Here is a 16,777-nt window from a genome sequence, read left to right as displayed (position 1 = left end):
CATCTCTTTTCCTGTCCAGGAGAGTTCACAATACCTCCCTATCTCTCTCACAAGTTTGAGAGATGAAATAGGATGCCATTCGAGAAAAGGCTTTGAAAAATCTATTGTTATATATATGCTTTTGCGAACATAATCTGAAACATAATGCAATTTATTTGTTACCTCTGTTATAGAGATATGTGCTTATATACCTTTCAAGGACTGGGCACCTCAGGTGGGAGCAGTCAGACCCAGGGAGCAAATTTCCATTCTTCTTCATCCTTCATGAAAGCCCTGTGAAGCAGGTGGCACTATTCCATTTTAAAGATGAAGATGCATATCTCAGAGATGAGGAATTTTGCCCAAGTATTTGTTCACTAAGTAAAGGCAAAGACAGGCTCAGATCTAGATCCTCTGATGACAAATGCAGACTTCTTTTCATCATCTATCATCTCTCTGGTTGGGGCAGAGGAGAAGTCACCATTGTGCCTTGGTCCCAAGCTTCTGGATGTTGCTCTTGATTACATAGGCTTGAATGTCTTTGTAAATTGGTAATGTGTGATGCCATTAAAATCTGTACTAGTGTTAATTAAGTTCATATTAGAGTTGTTCATTTGATAGTTTTTTCCCTTCCCTATCAAACACTGCACAGCTAGTTAGGTCAGAAGTTAGTTATTTTCTGGAACATACTGATTAAAAAGGGGTTGACATTGAATGGCAGAAGAGCTGATTGAATGGGGCAGAGACTGCATTCACATATGGACCTTGAATCTGACCTGGATTTGTAGGTTATTTTGTGACATCCCAAGACGATTAGGGATGCCCGCCCACCACTCACTCCACTCACATGGAGATTTCACCATTATCAGATGCTGGATCTTAACCAAGGTATTCTGGTCTTTTGCTTGTGGGGAGTCTCAAGTCAACCTGTAAAGACTGTTCAGTTACCCAGCAGGACCTCATGCAGCTGCCTGTGGAAATCAGAATAATTTTGGCATTTCTGAGGGCATTTTAATAGAGCACTGATTACAGATTGCAGGCACCTGGTGCTGTTTTTGTATTGAGGCTGAAGAGTGCAGTTCCAAAGACAAGAACTGGCCTTGACACATTCCTATTTTTCTACTGTTGTTTGCCAGACCTGGAATAGGTACTTAAAAACCCTTTTAACAGCTGATTCAGCCCCTGAGTGGTTAGCATGTGCTTTCAGGAGACCACCAGTGCCAGAGTACTCCTTCCTAGGCTGATGATGTATGTGTGACTTTGTCCAGGATGAGTTTTCCTGCCAGTGCTCAGAGCACCAAATGAGCTTCTCTTAATTTGGGTTATCATTGAGGTCTATGGGTTGAGAAGGCCAAAGTTATTTCTGTGCTTCTTAGACTACCCAAGGCTGTTCTACTTGGGCTGACCATCATTTTTTTTGGCCTCAATAGCCATATGAGAAAACATAAGCTGTGAAAATTCAAAGGAAAAGAAGGTGAAAGCCAAAAATGAAGGTTTAGAAATCTATGGGCTAGATGTATTCCAGTCCAGGGCTTAATTTTGTGCCAATTCTAAGGGGAAAAAAATGAATATGGGAAGAATCCTTACTGTGATTAGTCATGTTTTCTCTTTGTCTTTTCTCCCTGCTCTCCCAATTTACCACCTCTTCTCACTTATACAGACTTGAAACTGTTGTAATATTTTACATTATCATTTCATGCTTGATTAATTTTTACTTGAAAAAAGCATTGTAGTGAAGTGGAGTGCAATGTCTAGTTCCAATATTGGTTCTGCTACTCTTTAGTGGTATGACTTTGGAATTACCCTTGGACTTCAGCTTCTTTATGAGTTAAGTGAGAGACAATCACCAAGATCTCTTGCATGCATTAAATTTTTAGGCTTAAGAATGCCTGTCTGTGCTTTTTCACTGGGTTATAAGCTGCTGGTAGGTAGGACCCAAAAAGGTGTTGGAATTGTTTTTTGTTGACTCATTTGTGAAGGTCTTGCTGAGCTCCTTCTCAGTAAAATGGAATGGGTGAAATTCCCTGTGGAGATCCTGTTAACTGTATGAGGCTTGGGGGCACAGCTATGAGGCAATCTGAGGTTGCCAGAAGCACTGGCAGTGAAAGATACAAGGTACTGAAAGTGTAGGGCGGGGGAGGGGGGACAAAGACGGGTAATACAGTAAAGGAAGTGGAAAGAGGAGTTTCCCTTGAGAACTAGCAGAAACCTTTGAAATAAGTGCCTTTCATATTTAAGCCTTTTTCCGGTTGGGAAAATAGCCTACAGGGTTCATAAAACTGCCTCATGGCAGCCATCCAAGATCTCAGGAGTTGACTCCTGATGCAAACTTCTGGGATGGAAAGGAGGGTGGTGAGCCTCTGTGATGAGACTTCAGTGGTCTCTGGTCTCATGGAAGCAGAGGTCCACTGTAGAATCTCTCTGCTAATGTATTGTCAACTCTGTACTTTAATTTGTGGAATCAAAACAAGCTCTGTCCTAAAAAGAATGTGTGAACCACTTTGCCAAGTAAACAGCAAGCCATACACACCAGGAGAAACATATAATGCAGAAAGAATGAGTTCAGATATAGCCCAGTCCATTATCTTTGTAGCTGCTGGGCAAGGATGATAATGGTATCAGGTCCACCAGAAAGCAGGGCTGATCACAGGCAAAATTGTGAGTCAGTTGAGTTTGTGTTGATTTACCTAAAATGCATTTCCGTCTCATTTCTTTCTTTACCTTTTTCATTTCTTCCATACAAAATAGTAAGGAAGAGCTGAGACTTCTGGTGTCATGCTTCCTAGGTTCAAATCTTTACTGTGCCCATCAAAAGCTGTGTGGCTTATTTAACCACTGTCAGCTTTAGTTTCATCATCTGTAAAACAGTTTCTTCTTCTAGGACATACATGTATTAATCAAGATTTTTGAATATCAGAGTCATATGTCTAAATATATGCCTTTTTAAAATATACTTTTTGTTGTAGATGGACACAATACATTTATTTATTTATTTTTATGTGGTGCTGAGGATTGAATCCAAGGCCTCATGCATGCAAGATGAGGGCTCTACCACTGAGCCCCAGCCCCAGCCCAGCATATGCATCTCTTGTATCACATTGTGAGGTAGTGGATAGATAGGGAAAGGTGCTTTTGGAGGCTGGGAACAAGGCTTTCTGTCACCATTCTGATTATATTACATAGGCATAAATTAAATTCATGAAATTGATCACTTGGGAAAACAATTAAAGTTGGAATTATAGTCCTGGGCTAGATGTTCTATGAGAAGTGCCAGTGAACCCACAGGCAGTTTCAATTGTGAAATTGAGACATTGAGGGACAAAGTCTTTCTTTTTAAACTAACAAGGTAAGGATGAGCAACATGGACCCTGGAAGTATCACATTTCTTCTGAGTTGTGAGAGACTTCATGGTGTAGTGTCACACTGAAGATGCGTTGATTATACAGAACTCTTTACGGCTCTCCCAAGAAGCTGTGAAATGGTGACATTCTTCAAATGGGGGATTCAGGCCGAGAATGTTGTTTTAAAATTGATGTTAGATTTAGAGAATATTTTAAAAAGTTTCTGACTTGAAATTTTAGAAAATGCTTGTTTCAATCATAATTTAGATTTTTTAATAGGTTTTGTATACTTAAAAATTGGAGGTTCTCTCTGAAGCCTCATTATCTTTTTAGTGTTATATTCCCGGTCTGCTCCAAAAGCAAATTTGCACCATCAAGAATGCTTAAATTTCACCTGAGATTTGACTCAATAAATATCCACTATGAAAAGTTGACCCTAAACTTGCTGGAGCATTTATTCTTTTATTTTTTCCTTTATTTTTAGTGGTAGATTATAGCTTCTGTTATATGTCAAACCATCTTCTAAGAGAAAACATCAGAACCATTACCTAAGCCTCTGTTTCTCTTAGTATGGGTTCAGTGCTTTTCCCCTCTTTTGTGTTCTCTGTGGTGTAAGTAAAACAAGCACACTAATTCAGCAAGTAGCACAACACCTAGCACATAATTGAAGTGTTTGTTTTCATTGAAGTCAATCCTTATGTGGCTTTTGTCTGTATTTGAACATGGCTGAAATCATCTGTTCCCACTGCTTTCTACTAAGTGACGCTTTCAGGCTGATGCACTGTTTTCTTGATTTGCCAGCCAGATGTTGGATACCATAATTACATGAATACCCAGTATAGGTAGGCTGCCAAAAATTTGAGCTCTTTTTGGTATAACTTATTACCCTTTGTTCATTTTTTTAAAAATATGGTTAAATTCACTTTATAAGGCCTATCTTGCCTTTTATTTTGCTAAAATCGTGTCACAATTCAGTAAGCGTTTTCCCTCCTGGTCTTTTCGTTGGCACTTTATTTCCATTCTTTGTTGAAGAATGGGTACATGGGTACCGGAGAACCTGCTCATCTGGTCCTTAGAATTTAAACTCGTGAGTGTGGAGATTCTAGTATCATAATGAAGAATGCTTATGAAATCTTTATCTCACCTTAAAAAAAAGCCTTTAAATGATATAGCCTATGTGTTATGGTTTGAATTTCAAGTGTCCCTCAAAAGCCATGTATTGAGGGTGTGGCTTCCATCCTGTGGTGCTTATGGGAAGTGGTGGGACCTTTAAGAGGTGGGACCTGGTTGGAGGAGGTGGATTATGGGGGTGTGCCATTGGAGGGGATTTTGGGACCCTAGTCCCATCCTTCCTTGTTTTTGCTTCCTGTTGACCATTAGGCAAGCAGTTTCTTCTGCTATGTGCTCCCCATCATGATGTACTGCTTTACTACAGGCCGAAAGGCAACAGCACCAAGAAATATGGACTAAAATCTCGTAAACTGAGATGTGATCCAGATAGACATTTCCTCTGAGTTGTTTATCTTGTATTTGTAAAAGCAACAATAAGCTAACACCTTAAAAAAATCATCCAAATGACACATCCTGTATGTGTAGCTTTGTTAGTTGTGTTATTTTAAATTTTTTTGGCTTCCTCATATCATTTGTTAAAGTTAGGATGATTGACGAGTTTAAAAAGTACAGCCATATTGCAAATAAACATGTGTAAACCCAGATCTGTGGTCTGGGTGTATAGAACAGTGTTTGTTCTTCGAATATTAAACCTACAAGAAGAATGTGCTTACTGAACGCATAAACAAGGAAAGAAGAGATGAAAATAGTCTAGGTTTATAATTGAAGCAGACATGAGTCACTGGCTCAGAGAATCCTGTGAACATAATGTCTCCTATACAAGAAGAGTTTGTGTACATAGGGAGAAGAAAGCCAACCATGTTTCATAGTACATAGTAGCCTGATGATAGAAAAGAGGTTCTTCCTTCTCCTCTGTAAAGAATTAAATATGATCAGGGCTTTTGTGTATGGTGGTGGTGTTTTTGCATATACACAGGTGTGCAAAAACACTGTGGAAGAAAGTGTAGACTAACACATAGCTGGCAATCTGTTCACCGAGCTGTGGATCATGGCATGGGGCTACAGTTTGCTCAGAGGAAGGGTGCCATTTTCTTCTCACAAAAAATTTCTTCTAGGCCTTGTGATCATTCATAGTAGCATTTGTTCTTCTTTCTCACAACTTTTTGAGGGTGGGAATTTCTAATCTTACCTTTGGGGCTCCCCAAACCATGCCTGGACTGGAGTCAGAAAGAAGCTAGAAAATAATGATTATAGGATGTCAATAAAATGTATTATATTTAGCTTCTAGGTTTTGGGGGAAAAAATTGTATCTCAAAACCAAAATGTTTGAAGGAGTACTCTACTGTGGTTATGGTGGAATAAGGAGTGCAGATTCTCTGACCTCTCGTTTCAAAATTGAGAGATAGTCATATTAACGTGGAGGCAAGCATTTTTCTAGATATCTGCTTATGCATATAATTGTATAGATAGTTTTACTTTCTATAAAATGAATGAGCTCGTTTTCTGTTCTGTAACCTCCTTGTTTTCACTCTGTATTATTTCATAGTTTATATTTTTCCAAGTCAATGTCTACAGTCTTTGATCTGGGTGTGGAACAGGGATTTTTCTGGCATGATTTTAGAAGGATATGAACATTCCATCACAACCATGGGCTATACTATATCCATCTATTAAAGGAGGATGGGTATTTAGGTTACTTATAATGTTTTCTCTTAAAAGTGGATCTGTGATAAGCATGTGTCTATGCAGTACACACGTGTGCTTGTTCACACATTTTTCTGTAATAGTAGTGTTACTGGTTCAAAGGGTTTCAACTCAAATTTTAATCTCTGAGAGATGAATTATAACACTTTTTCATAATACTTAGACTAATAGGGGTACTGTTCGTTAAAACATACTGAAAGATTCTAATTCACAGTCTTGAAGCAAACTTTGGAAGATATATTTAGCAACTATCGTGATCCTACATTTGGAATACTTTGTAAATTTATGGGCGCCATACAACCTTTAGTGATTCATTACTAGGGCTTTTACAGAGTTTCTGCTGTGTATACTTATTTATTGAATCTTTAAATTTTTTAATAAATAATTCATGAAATACTAGGGGGGAAATCCCCAAGACAACGGTTCTGAACCTAGTTGAACAACAGAACAAATAGAAGAGGTCATCAGGAAAATAAGTTTCAGGTCCTGGGCCCCTGGTCCCCTAAATTTCTGTGATGGGGATCTGGGCACTGCAGGTGATGTTAATGTGCAATCTTTGTTTAGAGTTCCTCCTCTATGACATGTCTTTGCCTTTCTTCAAATATTTTTCTATAGAATAGAGAATATTTTTAGCTTTTACTTATATCCCTATAACTTTTCTTATTTTCCCTGTTTAGAAGTTTCTGTCTCCTTTAAGAATGTTGTTAAAGAGTGTCTGTATGCCTTATGAACTGAGTCTTGATTCTGTAAGGCTCATTAAGCCTTAAGCGTAGGTTCTTAATCCACTGTTCTATGCTGTCCCACATAGCAAGGCCACTTGACAGCCCTTGTGGTTTGTCTTGGACTTGGAGTGATTGTGTCAAATGGTATCACCCCATAACATTATCTGTCTGTTCTAGTGACTTATCTGACTCTCCTTTTAATTTCTATGAGTTGAGAGTCCTGGTGTAAACACATGGAAAAATTGTCTAGTGGAACTAAAATTCTTATTGTGTAAGTAGCTAACATTGCCTCAGATTATCTCCTTGATATGAAATATAAAATAGTAAAATTTTCTTTTCATAAAAAGCTGCATATTTTCTTTCTTTCTTTTTTTTAACTGGTGGGATTTCTTTTTTATTTTTATTTTTATTTATTTTTTAATTTCTTACATACATGACAATAGTGGAGTGCATTACATTCACAGCACAATTTTTCATAATTCTGTATATAAAGTATGTTCATGCCAAATTATGCCATTATACATGAGCTCTCTTATTTTTTTGCATACAATTCTTAATACACCTTTATACCACAATTTATCATATCTCTGTTTGTATAGAAGGTATGTTGACACCAAATTCACATCTTCATACATGTATTTTGTATAATCATGACCATCTCCTTCCACCATCCTTGCTATTCCCATTCTCCCTCCCTTTCCCTCCCATCCCTATTCCCTATCTAGAGGTAATTTTCCTCCCATGTTCTCCCTTCCTACCCCACTTTGAGTCACCCCCCTTATATTAGAGAAAACATTCGGCATTTGTTTTTTGGGGATTGGCTAACTTCACTTAGCATAATCTTCTCTAATGCCATCCATTTCCCTAAAAGTTGCATATTTTCTGATTACCAGGTGATATTTATGGACTTTGGAGCAAAATTAACATTTTTAGGTTTAATGATTGTATGACAACATCTAACTTGTAACACTTAGTATTTATACACCCTATATACTGTGGTGTTTAAGGAAAATAATTTAACATTATTTCAGTTTCAACATTTACAACATTGACCCTTTCCTTGACAAGGTCAAGATCTGAGGCATGGAGAAGAAAAAATTAAATACAATTATGCTTCAATCATATTCATCTTGTAGAATGACATTGGACAATGTAGAGGGTTGATTGCATTGAAGTTGGAGCAAAATGGGAGTCCCTTTAGAGGAGCCATGAAAATCATTCAGGCCCAGGATGGTGAAGACTGCAACTTAGGCAGAAGAAGTTAGAATGAAAAAAACTGGAGTCCAGAAATATTAAATCAAATGCATAGGAGGCTTGGCAATTGAATGGTTGTTATGGGGAACTGAAGGATTTGAGGGAAAAGGAAGAATCATTGTTAGGTATTGGTGGAAATGTTCAGTCTACAGATAGATGCACATCTTTAAAGTCAAGAAGGCAATTAAACTGGAGGCATGACTAGTCTCACAGGTTATTGGTGAGGGGTTGAAGTTACAATTCAAAATCTGTTTTAAAAACAAAGTGGCAATGTAGAGAAATCCAATTTTAGACAGTAATCTTATTTCTCTCATTTCTAAATTGTTTAGGTTCATCTCACTGGTGTTCCCATGCACTAGGGAAGACCAGCTGATTTTCTCCCAAAGTCTTCCAGGATGACATCACCTTGTCTCTGAGCTTCAGAGACACTGACATATGCTCTCAGCATATCGAGTACATCTGCCTCAGAGTTGAATCACATTAACTGCCTCATGAGGCTGATGTGTAAAACCAGGAATTGTGGTTACTCATTTACAGCACAGAGTTTAGCTGGCACACAGTCCATCATACCTGTGTTGGCACAACCAGGGCCAAAACATGATGAAAAGGCTGTATGTTAAACATGGGATTAGAAGAGAGAAGTTAATAATCTTAGATAAAGAGAAGAGTTAGTGATGTTAGATAAATCAAGGATCTGATAGTATTAAGCTGAATGGATGGCACTTCTCTTTCCTCTCAGATGAGAAATATTTAAGGCTCTGCTCCCCTAGAATCCCCTGCATGATAATGAATGCCTTGTCAGTGGTGGTTTTTGGTTGGCTGAAGGTCCCTACTCCTTCCTAGTCTCTTGCCAGTAGAGGACAAATATCAGTTCTACTGAAAACCAACAGTGTTATCATCTGAATACAAAACCTTACACCTGTATGCCCTGAATTATGCATTTCACCTGCCCTGCCCCTGAGTTTTCTTCAGTTTCTAACACTTGCCTAAATAGTTATATTATTTTCTGGTTACTTGAGTGGTGGAAAACCATCCCACTACAGTAGACATGCACCAGTTAAGTGGGTATGTATTAAATAGATGGCTTAAAGTAAGAAAAGCATGAATGAAGAAGACCTTGAAGAAGATCAGAACTGTGATTAGTTTCTGCAACTACCACTCAAGGCAGCCAGTTGCTTCGACTTGCAAATCAATACTAGGTTGGCTTCTTGGATGAAAAAGCTTTGTAATTGTGTCCTATAGAAGCTATGGACCTGGGAAAGAAAAAGCTTCCGTGGGTCATGTAGATTGGAGTAACAAGTGGTCATTGGTGCATGATTGCTTTTGTATTTATCTTGCTTCCTTAAAATGGGGCCCTGGTCTTGGACTGGACATTGAATTACCAACAAAGGTTTAAGAACTCATTACAGCTGCTTGGTGAAATGAAGAGAAAAAAGAAATCCTGTGCACTGTCTGCCTGTATTCTCTCATGAATTGATTCTTCGTTTTCATTCCTATTTCCACCTTGCTAGTCCAGACCCAAAGTTTCTCTTTAGGGTAATGGATTTTAAATTAGGTGGCAGGATGACTGCATGGAAGAGTATGAATCAGAGAGTTGTTTGAAATACAGATTTTAAGATTCTGATTTGGTGGTTATGAAAGATGGTGCAGGAGTCTGTGCATTTTAAAAGCCCTCCATGCTGGACTCACAAACACAACCTGATTTGGGATTCTTGTAGAGACACTCTTCAAAGTTATTGTCACACAACTACAAGAGTCACCCTTTTACTTTCTTATTCTTTCCCTTCTTATCAATGCTACATTACATTCCCAGTGTGACACTGAAAACATACTCAACATGTATGTGCTCTACATAGGCTCATTAGTATCATTGCCCTAACAAAAGCTTTTGATGATTTTTCATAGAATGAATCTGATAATCTACTAGTGAATTTCCTGTTGAAGTCTATAAATTCTTCATTCTCATAACATTTAGTGCACAGCTTGCCATCTAAGAGACCATTTATCATACATAGAGAATTTCATGCCCATGAGTGAGAAAAGTGAGGCTTTAGTGAATAAAGTTGGGTTTCACTTTTATAAATACCTTCTGGTGTGAGTGGTTACATTTGTTCAGTTTATACAAGTTCAGAGGCTCTTTTATTATTCTATTATAGTAGGAAAGTTAATAAAAATCACCACAACTAAGCATTTTTAAAAAAATTATTCAGGTACTGGAATCAATGATCTGCACACATTGTTTCATTTTAGTTCTTTAATTCTAGGAAGTAGGTGAAGATATCTTCATGTTGTAGTAAGTAAACTTAGGGTCAGGGATTTTGAGATTTACACAAATCACACAGGTTTTATGTGTTGCAGTTAAAATTTGAACCTGAGTTTGTTGATTTCAAAACTCAGTGAAGTTACTGATTTTTTTCTCTCTCACCCTTTCCCCCCCATTTGTTATTGGCCATTGAATATCAGTATGATAAAAACAACAAAAGGTCATTTTCATTTCTCAATAGTTTTTCCAAAAGAAAAAAAAGGATTTCCTAAGAATTTGGTAAAATTATGCATCTGTTTTCTTATTTTTCTGATGGATTTTTGCACAATAAAGTGATCTTTTTATTTCTTTTTAACTAGTTTTAGAAAAATGCGAACTAAGATGGAAAAGCAAAAGCCATGCCAGTTGGGAGGCACTGGTCAGGGAGTGCCTGATGTGTTGGGGAATGTCTTTCTTCCTTGCTTACAGAATGGCTTGAAGCCACTGCATGAATACTGAGCTCTCTCTCTTTTTAAACATGTCCTTAAATGGTGAGAAGTGAGAGGCCTTGGAGGTAGAGTGTATCTTTAAAAAAAATACTCATTAAAAAAAATCATAGTTAAAAAATTGTAACCAGTTGCAGTGGCACAGCAGCTTGGGAGGCTGAAGCAGGAGGATCTCGAGTTCAAAGCCAGCCTCAGCAACTTGTTGAGGCACCTAGCAACTAAGCCAGACCCTGTCTCTAAATAAAATAAATAAAGACTGGGGGGTATAGCTCAGTGGTTAGGCATCCCTGGGTTCAATCCTTAGTACCAAAAAGAAAAAAAAATGTAATAACCCCCTAAGAACATATAAATCATGGGGGATGTTCTGTTTGCTAACCTGTAGGAAATGACAGTATGTCAGTTTAGTGGTCAGTACATTGTCATTTTCTTGGCCAGCATGAAGAACCTGGTGATAATGATAAAAATGTTGTGTGCCAAGCACAAGGAGATCTGGGTAGATCTCTAATGTCTACATCTTTAGGTATGTATTTTTGGTGTTATAAGTTGATATAGTTTCTTGGAGCCATTAGGGAAACATGCTTCATTATGGAATTAAGACTAGGAGAAATTTCTTTAACTAGAGGGACTTTCTGTTTTTAATATATATTTTCCCACCAAGAAGGTATAGGTGTGGACAAGTTACAGGAGGCCGGCTGTGTTGGTAGCATTTGTGAATCTTGTACTCGGAAAAATCCTCTCATCTATTCCTCAGATAAATCATTGGTATTTAAGTGAAACCTTCTATATGGTCAGCAGTCAACTCTTGGAAGACATAGATGGTAGTTTAATTTTTTCTTATATCTTTAATATTAAGCATAAAGTGCATGTAGTAGATGTTTGTTCACTGATTGGCTCAATTTTACAGCTTTCTGATCAACTCTTTGAGCTGCTGTTACTATGTATAGCTGTGCTACTGATCCATGTGCAGGATCTCTGAGTTCTCAATATAACCTGCATGACAAACCCAAAGGCTCTCTCTGCACCTTTAATTCTGATTTTCTAATTGTCCAAACACATGCTGGGTGGTGAGTGATTAAATAGATCATTTATGGATAGAGTGATGGAATAGAGAACGTTTTCTAAGTTGCTCGAGTAAGAATTAGTGTTCAAATTGACCTTGAATACAATAGACACAAGCAGAATTGAGATCATCAGGGAAGTACAACTACTGGAAAACTAAATATAACTGTGCATGTAAGTTGGGCAGTGGGGGGCGGGGTTATGTGAGTCAGCAACATACTGCTATATTTTCTAAATTATTGGGTGACCACTGCCAGTTAACCATAAGAGTAGAACATGTGGGAACTGCCTGGTAACATTTCCAAAATACTTTGGGTTAGTCAGATAGTTTTAAAGAATTCTGTGTCCACTTTGGCTGAAGAAAAATGTGGAGAACTTGGCAAGACTCCAGAGCATGGCAACAAGATGCAGAGGAGGGCTGGAAACTAGGGCCTGGTGCATGAGGCTAATAAATAAATTCCTTACTTGGCTTGATCAAAAACAGCTGACAAGTGATTAAATTAATGATCTTTTGTTGCATATATAATTATTATGTAGAAGATGATATAATTATTTCCACTATAAGTGGAATTAGGGAAATAGATTTACATTATTAGAGTTAAAGGAGCTGTAGAAGGGACATAAAGAACTTTTACGGATTGTTGGTTGGTGGAAAGCCTTCTCAACTGGAAATGTGAAATCGCATTCCTTACAGAATGCGTGTAAAGTGGGTGCCTACTGCCAGTTAGAGTGAGATACAATTGGGGTAGAAATCAACTAGCTGCTCAGATCTCATTCCGTGTGGCTCCACTCACATTGTGTTTGACATTTTCAGGGAGTAAAGAGCCATCCTCATTTTGTTTGTATTTTTCCATGGCTAACACATATACGAAGACCTTGCTTTTAATGTTTCTGAAATGCATTTCAAGCAAGTAAGAAGTTAAACTGCATATTGAAAAGTACTCCTGTGAATCAGTGTGGTGCTCATTATTTTATGAGCCCCTACAATATTGTCAATTCCAACTTTTCCTTTTCTTTTACTTCTTTAGAACATTGACTCCCTTTCCTCCTCACTTGTTCTACGATGAGTGCCAAATCTGCCATCAGCAAGGAAATTTTTGCACCTCTTGATGAAAGAATGCTGGGAGCTGTCCAAGTCAAGAGGAGGACAAAGAAAAAGATTCCTTTTTTGGCAACTGGAGGTCAAGGCGAATATTTAACTTATATCTGCCTGTCAGGTAACGAAAACCAAATATTCGTGTTATTATTACAACTACCATTTTAAACAGTTGATTCTCGGGTTCCAGGAGGGTCATAATCATTTTGTAGATGTCTGCTCTTCCATTCTTCTTTTCTGATTCCTCTGTTGTCACCTTCTGATTCTTATTAACTTGAGGTGCCTCTGTTTTTCTGGTTGCCTTCTGGTGGAAGGGCAGTGAGGTTCAAACTTAATGTATTTCCAGATCATTAGGAGTTTCTGCAGAGGGTCTGGCAGACACATTTGATTGTTCATGCCTTCCTTGGTAGGAAGGCTCTGTCCTCTGCGGATTTTTTTTTTTTTCAGAACAATTCTTAGTATTTGCATAATTGTCATTACTAGCAGCTTGAGTTTCATTGACTTGCTTTTTCTAGACCATTGCCAATAATTAGTAACAGTTTGTCTTGAGATAAATACTGGCACGTTCTGTAACATGAGAAAGATTTGGTTCACAAATCATTGCTTTGCCTGACAGCCATTGCTTGTCAGAAAGAGGCATCTGTTTTATTAAGCTTAGATTTTGTTGGATTATTTTTCTTTCTGTTTGTGATTATGGGAGATCTGTGGGATTTCTTGTGGATTCATACAGAGTTTTCTGAGATAAAATTTGGATAAATTTCCATGGGTGGGTGATACTGATCTGAGCACCAGAGGAATTTGTAATTTTCCTAATATTTATTGTAGAAGAGTAATGGAATAATTAAGCTTACCTTAATTCATTTTTTTTTAAATTCCTTTCTGTTGTGGTTTGGTAATAAACCTATTTTGGCCCCCTTTTTAATTTTTTTAAAAAACTAAGCCTCAGATTATTTATCAGAATTCATTTCAAGATGGAAGTAACTTTTTATCAGAATATATAAATTTGTAAGACAGGTTAAAATAAGAACACAGCACTTTGGTAAGAACAATTTTTCAGTATTTAGAGCAAAGCTTTTATTTAAATGAATGTGAGGAAATGAACCTTGGAATATCTCCTCAAATAAACAGTAGGCTAATAAAATTTGGTTATTTTAAGGAGATATTTGTATTTCTTTAGTGTGCTAAGCAGTGCCTGACATACAGTAGGGTCTCAATTTGTATATAATGACTAAGTGAAAGAAAGTAGTAGCCCTTCCCAAGACCTTTCTAGTATTTTGTTAATGATTCAAACCTTAAAATACTTTCATATTCTTGAATTTTGATCCTATTGTTTATACCATTAATGTATAGAATACATTCCAGTATATTTTGTTTTATGTGTAATCTGAATGGAACATCAGGGGCCCAGTGCATAATGATTCTAATTTTGTTAAGCTGTATTTGCTCAATATTTCATTGAGATTTCCAGTAGGCAGGTAGTTGAAGGAAAGGTGGGTGGTCCAGGAGCCACTTGAGTTGTATGTAATATATACTTATAAACTGAGAAGAGAATAGCTTTGTTTGGATTTTAGGTGTACGCAATTGTCTGCCTATTTCTGACCATAAAGTCCATGAGCGTGACATGAGGACTATGAAAACCTCATCTCAGTGAAATAGCATAACCATTTCTTCTGCCATAGAAGATGATGACCTGGGACTTACTGGATAACTGTGTTTCCCTTACAAATTGCCAAGTCCTTCAGGCTAAAGTCTGAAATGATGTGGATTGCTTATTTGTTGCATGCTAATGGAGGAAAATCTCTTGTTCTGCAAAACTTCATATTTTTCATGGTTTCTGAATTTAGAGAGTATGGATAGATAAAATAGATCAGACCCTGCAGAGAACAGTCTGGTGGAATTTGGGGCAGGAAAAGGCCAAGCAACCATGACACCATTATTTGCAGTTTGATTTTTTCCTAATAAATGATGAAGAAGTAACCACCTTTATTTTCCAATTTATGTAAAGCCTAGAGGCATGTCAGTCCTGATAATGTAGTATTGCCAGAAAAGGTAATGCTTTAGTTAACTATAAATTAGTCATTCAAATAATTTTAAGTGCTTTTTATGTGCTGAGCATTCTAGGTGCCAAGTGTATAGTTATAAGAAAAATTCATGCAATTAACCTAGTTTGTGGGGGAAAAAGCGGTAGATGTTAATAAGTTACACATTAAAATAAACATAATTATAAACTGTGAAAAGGCCAAAAAGGAAAAATACAAATAAGCATTATGAAGAGAATTTGGCCTAGTTGGAGGAACCAAGAGCTTCTGGAAAATTTTAGTAGGACTTTAATAGTTTTAAAGGGGGCTGTGTGGGTGAGTAGCATTTGAGGCAGAAGAAATGGCAGCTTCATTAGCCAACCAAGCAGGATTCTGCACTTCTCCTTCTCTCCTGTTGAGCCAAGGGATGTAAGTTTACCTCCCTCATACAGGAGGTTGTGAAGTTCCAGCTGAGCTCTGCAATGACAGTCTCCTTGCTGCTGTTAGTGTGAACGACTTATCTGCCTACGCTTTCTGGGAGTCAGGGCCCTTCAACTCTTGTGGTTTGGTTGATGAAAACCAGCTATTCATTTTGAACAGGCAGACTTTGTCCAATTAGGTCAAGGTCTGTAAATAATGTTTCATGCTGCTTGGAGAATGGTTAAAATTAAGTTAAAGAAAAAGAAAAAGCTGGGGGTGATATAACTTTAAAAGTTTGTCAAAATATGCATGAGTGTGATACATATATATTTCAACAATCTTTTGCTTATATTTCTTTGTGTGAAATTTTTTCCAGTGTCTGGTATAATCTGTAACCTGAGAGAGAGAGAGGATTGTAATCTTAAAATTTACTATTCTCAGAGTGGGTTATGTATCCTCTGGAGATATCCAAAAAGGTGCTGGAGTGGGGGAAATGAGATGATCTATTTGGGTTTTTCAGCTGTAATTCTGTGAAGAGAAAAAATGATCTTTCTAGTTCATTCACATTGCCTTGGAATAGGATTTGAGTATCTCTCATTGGATTCCCCAATTGACTTCTCAAATAGTCTATCAGTTCTTGTGTACCGAGTTCCCTCTGTGATTAACATTTTTAAAGCATTGGTTTCCAATTTTTCCTTTGAACAAGGATAAAAATTAAAAACACTGACAATACCAAGAGCTGGCAAGCCATATGGAGCGAAGAGCTCTTGTACTGTTGGAAATATAAAAATTTCATAACTACATTAGTAAAAAAAAAATTGGCAGTATTTTTTAATAAAGTCAAGTATACACTCCATTCCTAGTTATATACACAAGAGAAATAAAAACTTGTACATAGGTGTTCCTAAGTTTTATTTATAATAACATCAGAAATAAATTTTCATCTATGTGTGACTGATTAAGAAAAATTTTACCTATGTAGTAGAATACTACCTAATAATGAAATAATTACCAGCACATACAGCAATATAGATAAATCTTGACAGCATTATGTTGTCTGCAAGAAACATAATTAGGTTGCTTGAAGACCAGAGTTGATGTGTTCTTGGTATCTATAGCACCTGGCATATTGCTAGGTATGAATAGAGGCTTAATGGAGGATGCTGTTTGGATTTATGGCTTACCACATACCTGATTATATGCTTTTACTATATACCTGATTATAGTGTAATCTTTATTTTACAACTTAGCACTGTTAATGCATTCAAAGTATAAAGCAAACACCCACAACAGCCACTTGTCCCCTCCCATGATTATTTGGGTCTATAAAATCAAATTAGAAACATGCTAAGTTAAAAATAGTTT

The 16,777-nt window shown here is 37.1% G+C and overlaps 1 protein-coding gene across 1 annotated transcript in view; it reads left to right on the top strand.

The window, feature by feature from the left end:
- Positions 1-12,911: 12,911 nt before the first annotated feature.
- Positions 12,912-16,777, top strand: part of LOC139701369 (syntaxin-binding protein 6-like) — a 170,743-nt gene continuing 166,877 nt past the window's right edge. The window contains exon 1 of the mRNA XM_071602915.1: positions 12,912-13,095. Coding sequence (XP_071459016.1) covers positions 12,942-13,095 — 154 coding nt within the window. The 5' untranslated portion in view covers positions 12,912-12,941. The remainder of the gene's footprint in view (positions 13,096-16,777) is intronic.

The sequence above is a fragment of the Marmota flaviventris genome, chromosome 17, assembly GCF_047511675.1.
Source record: "Marmota flaviventris isolate mMarFla1 chromosome 17, mMarFla1.hap1, whole genome shotgun sequence".
Classification (NCBI taxonomy): Eukaryota; Metazoa; Chordata; class Mammalia; order Rodentia; family Sciuridae; genus Marmota; species Marmota flaviventris.
This window is presented reverse-complemented; position numbering and strand designations above follow the sequence as displayed.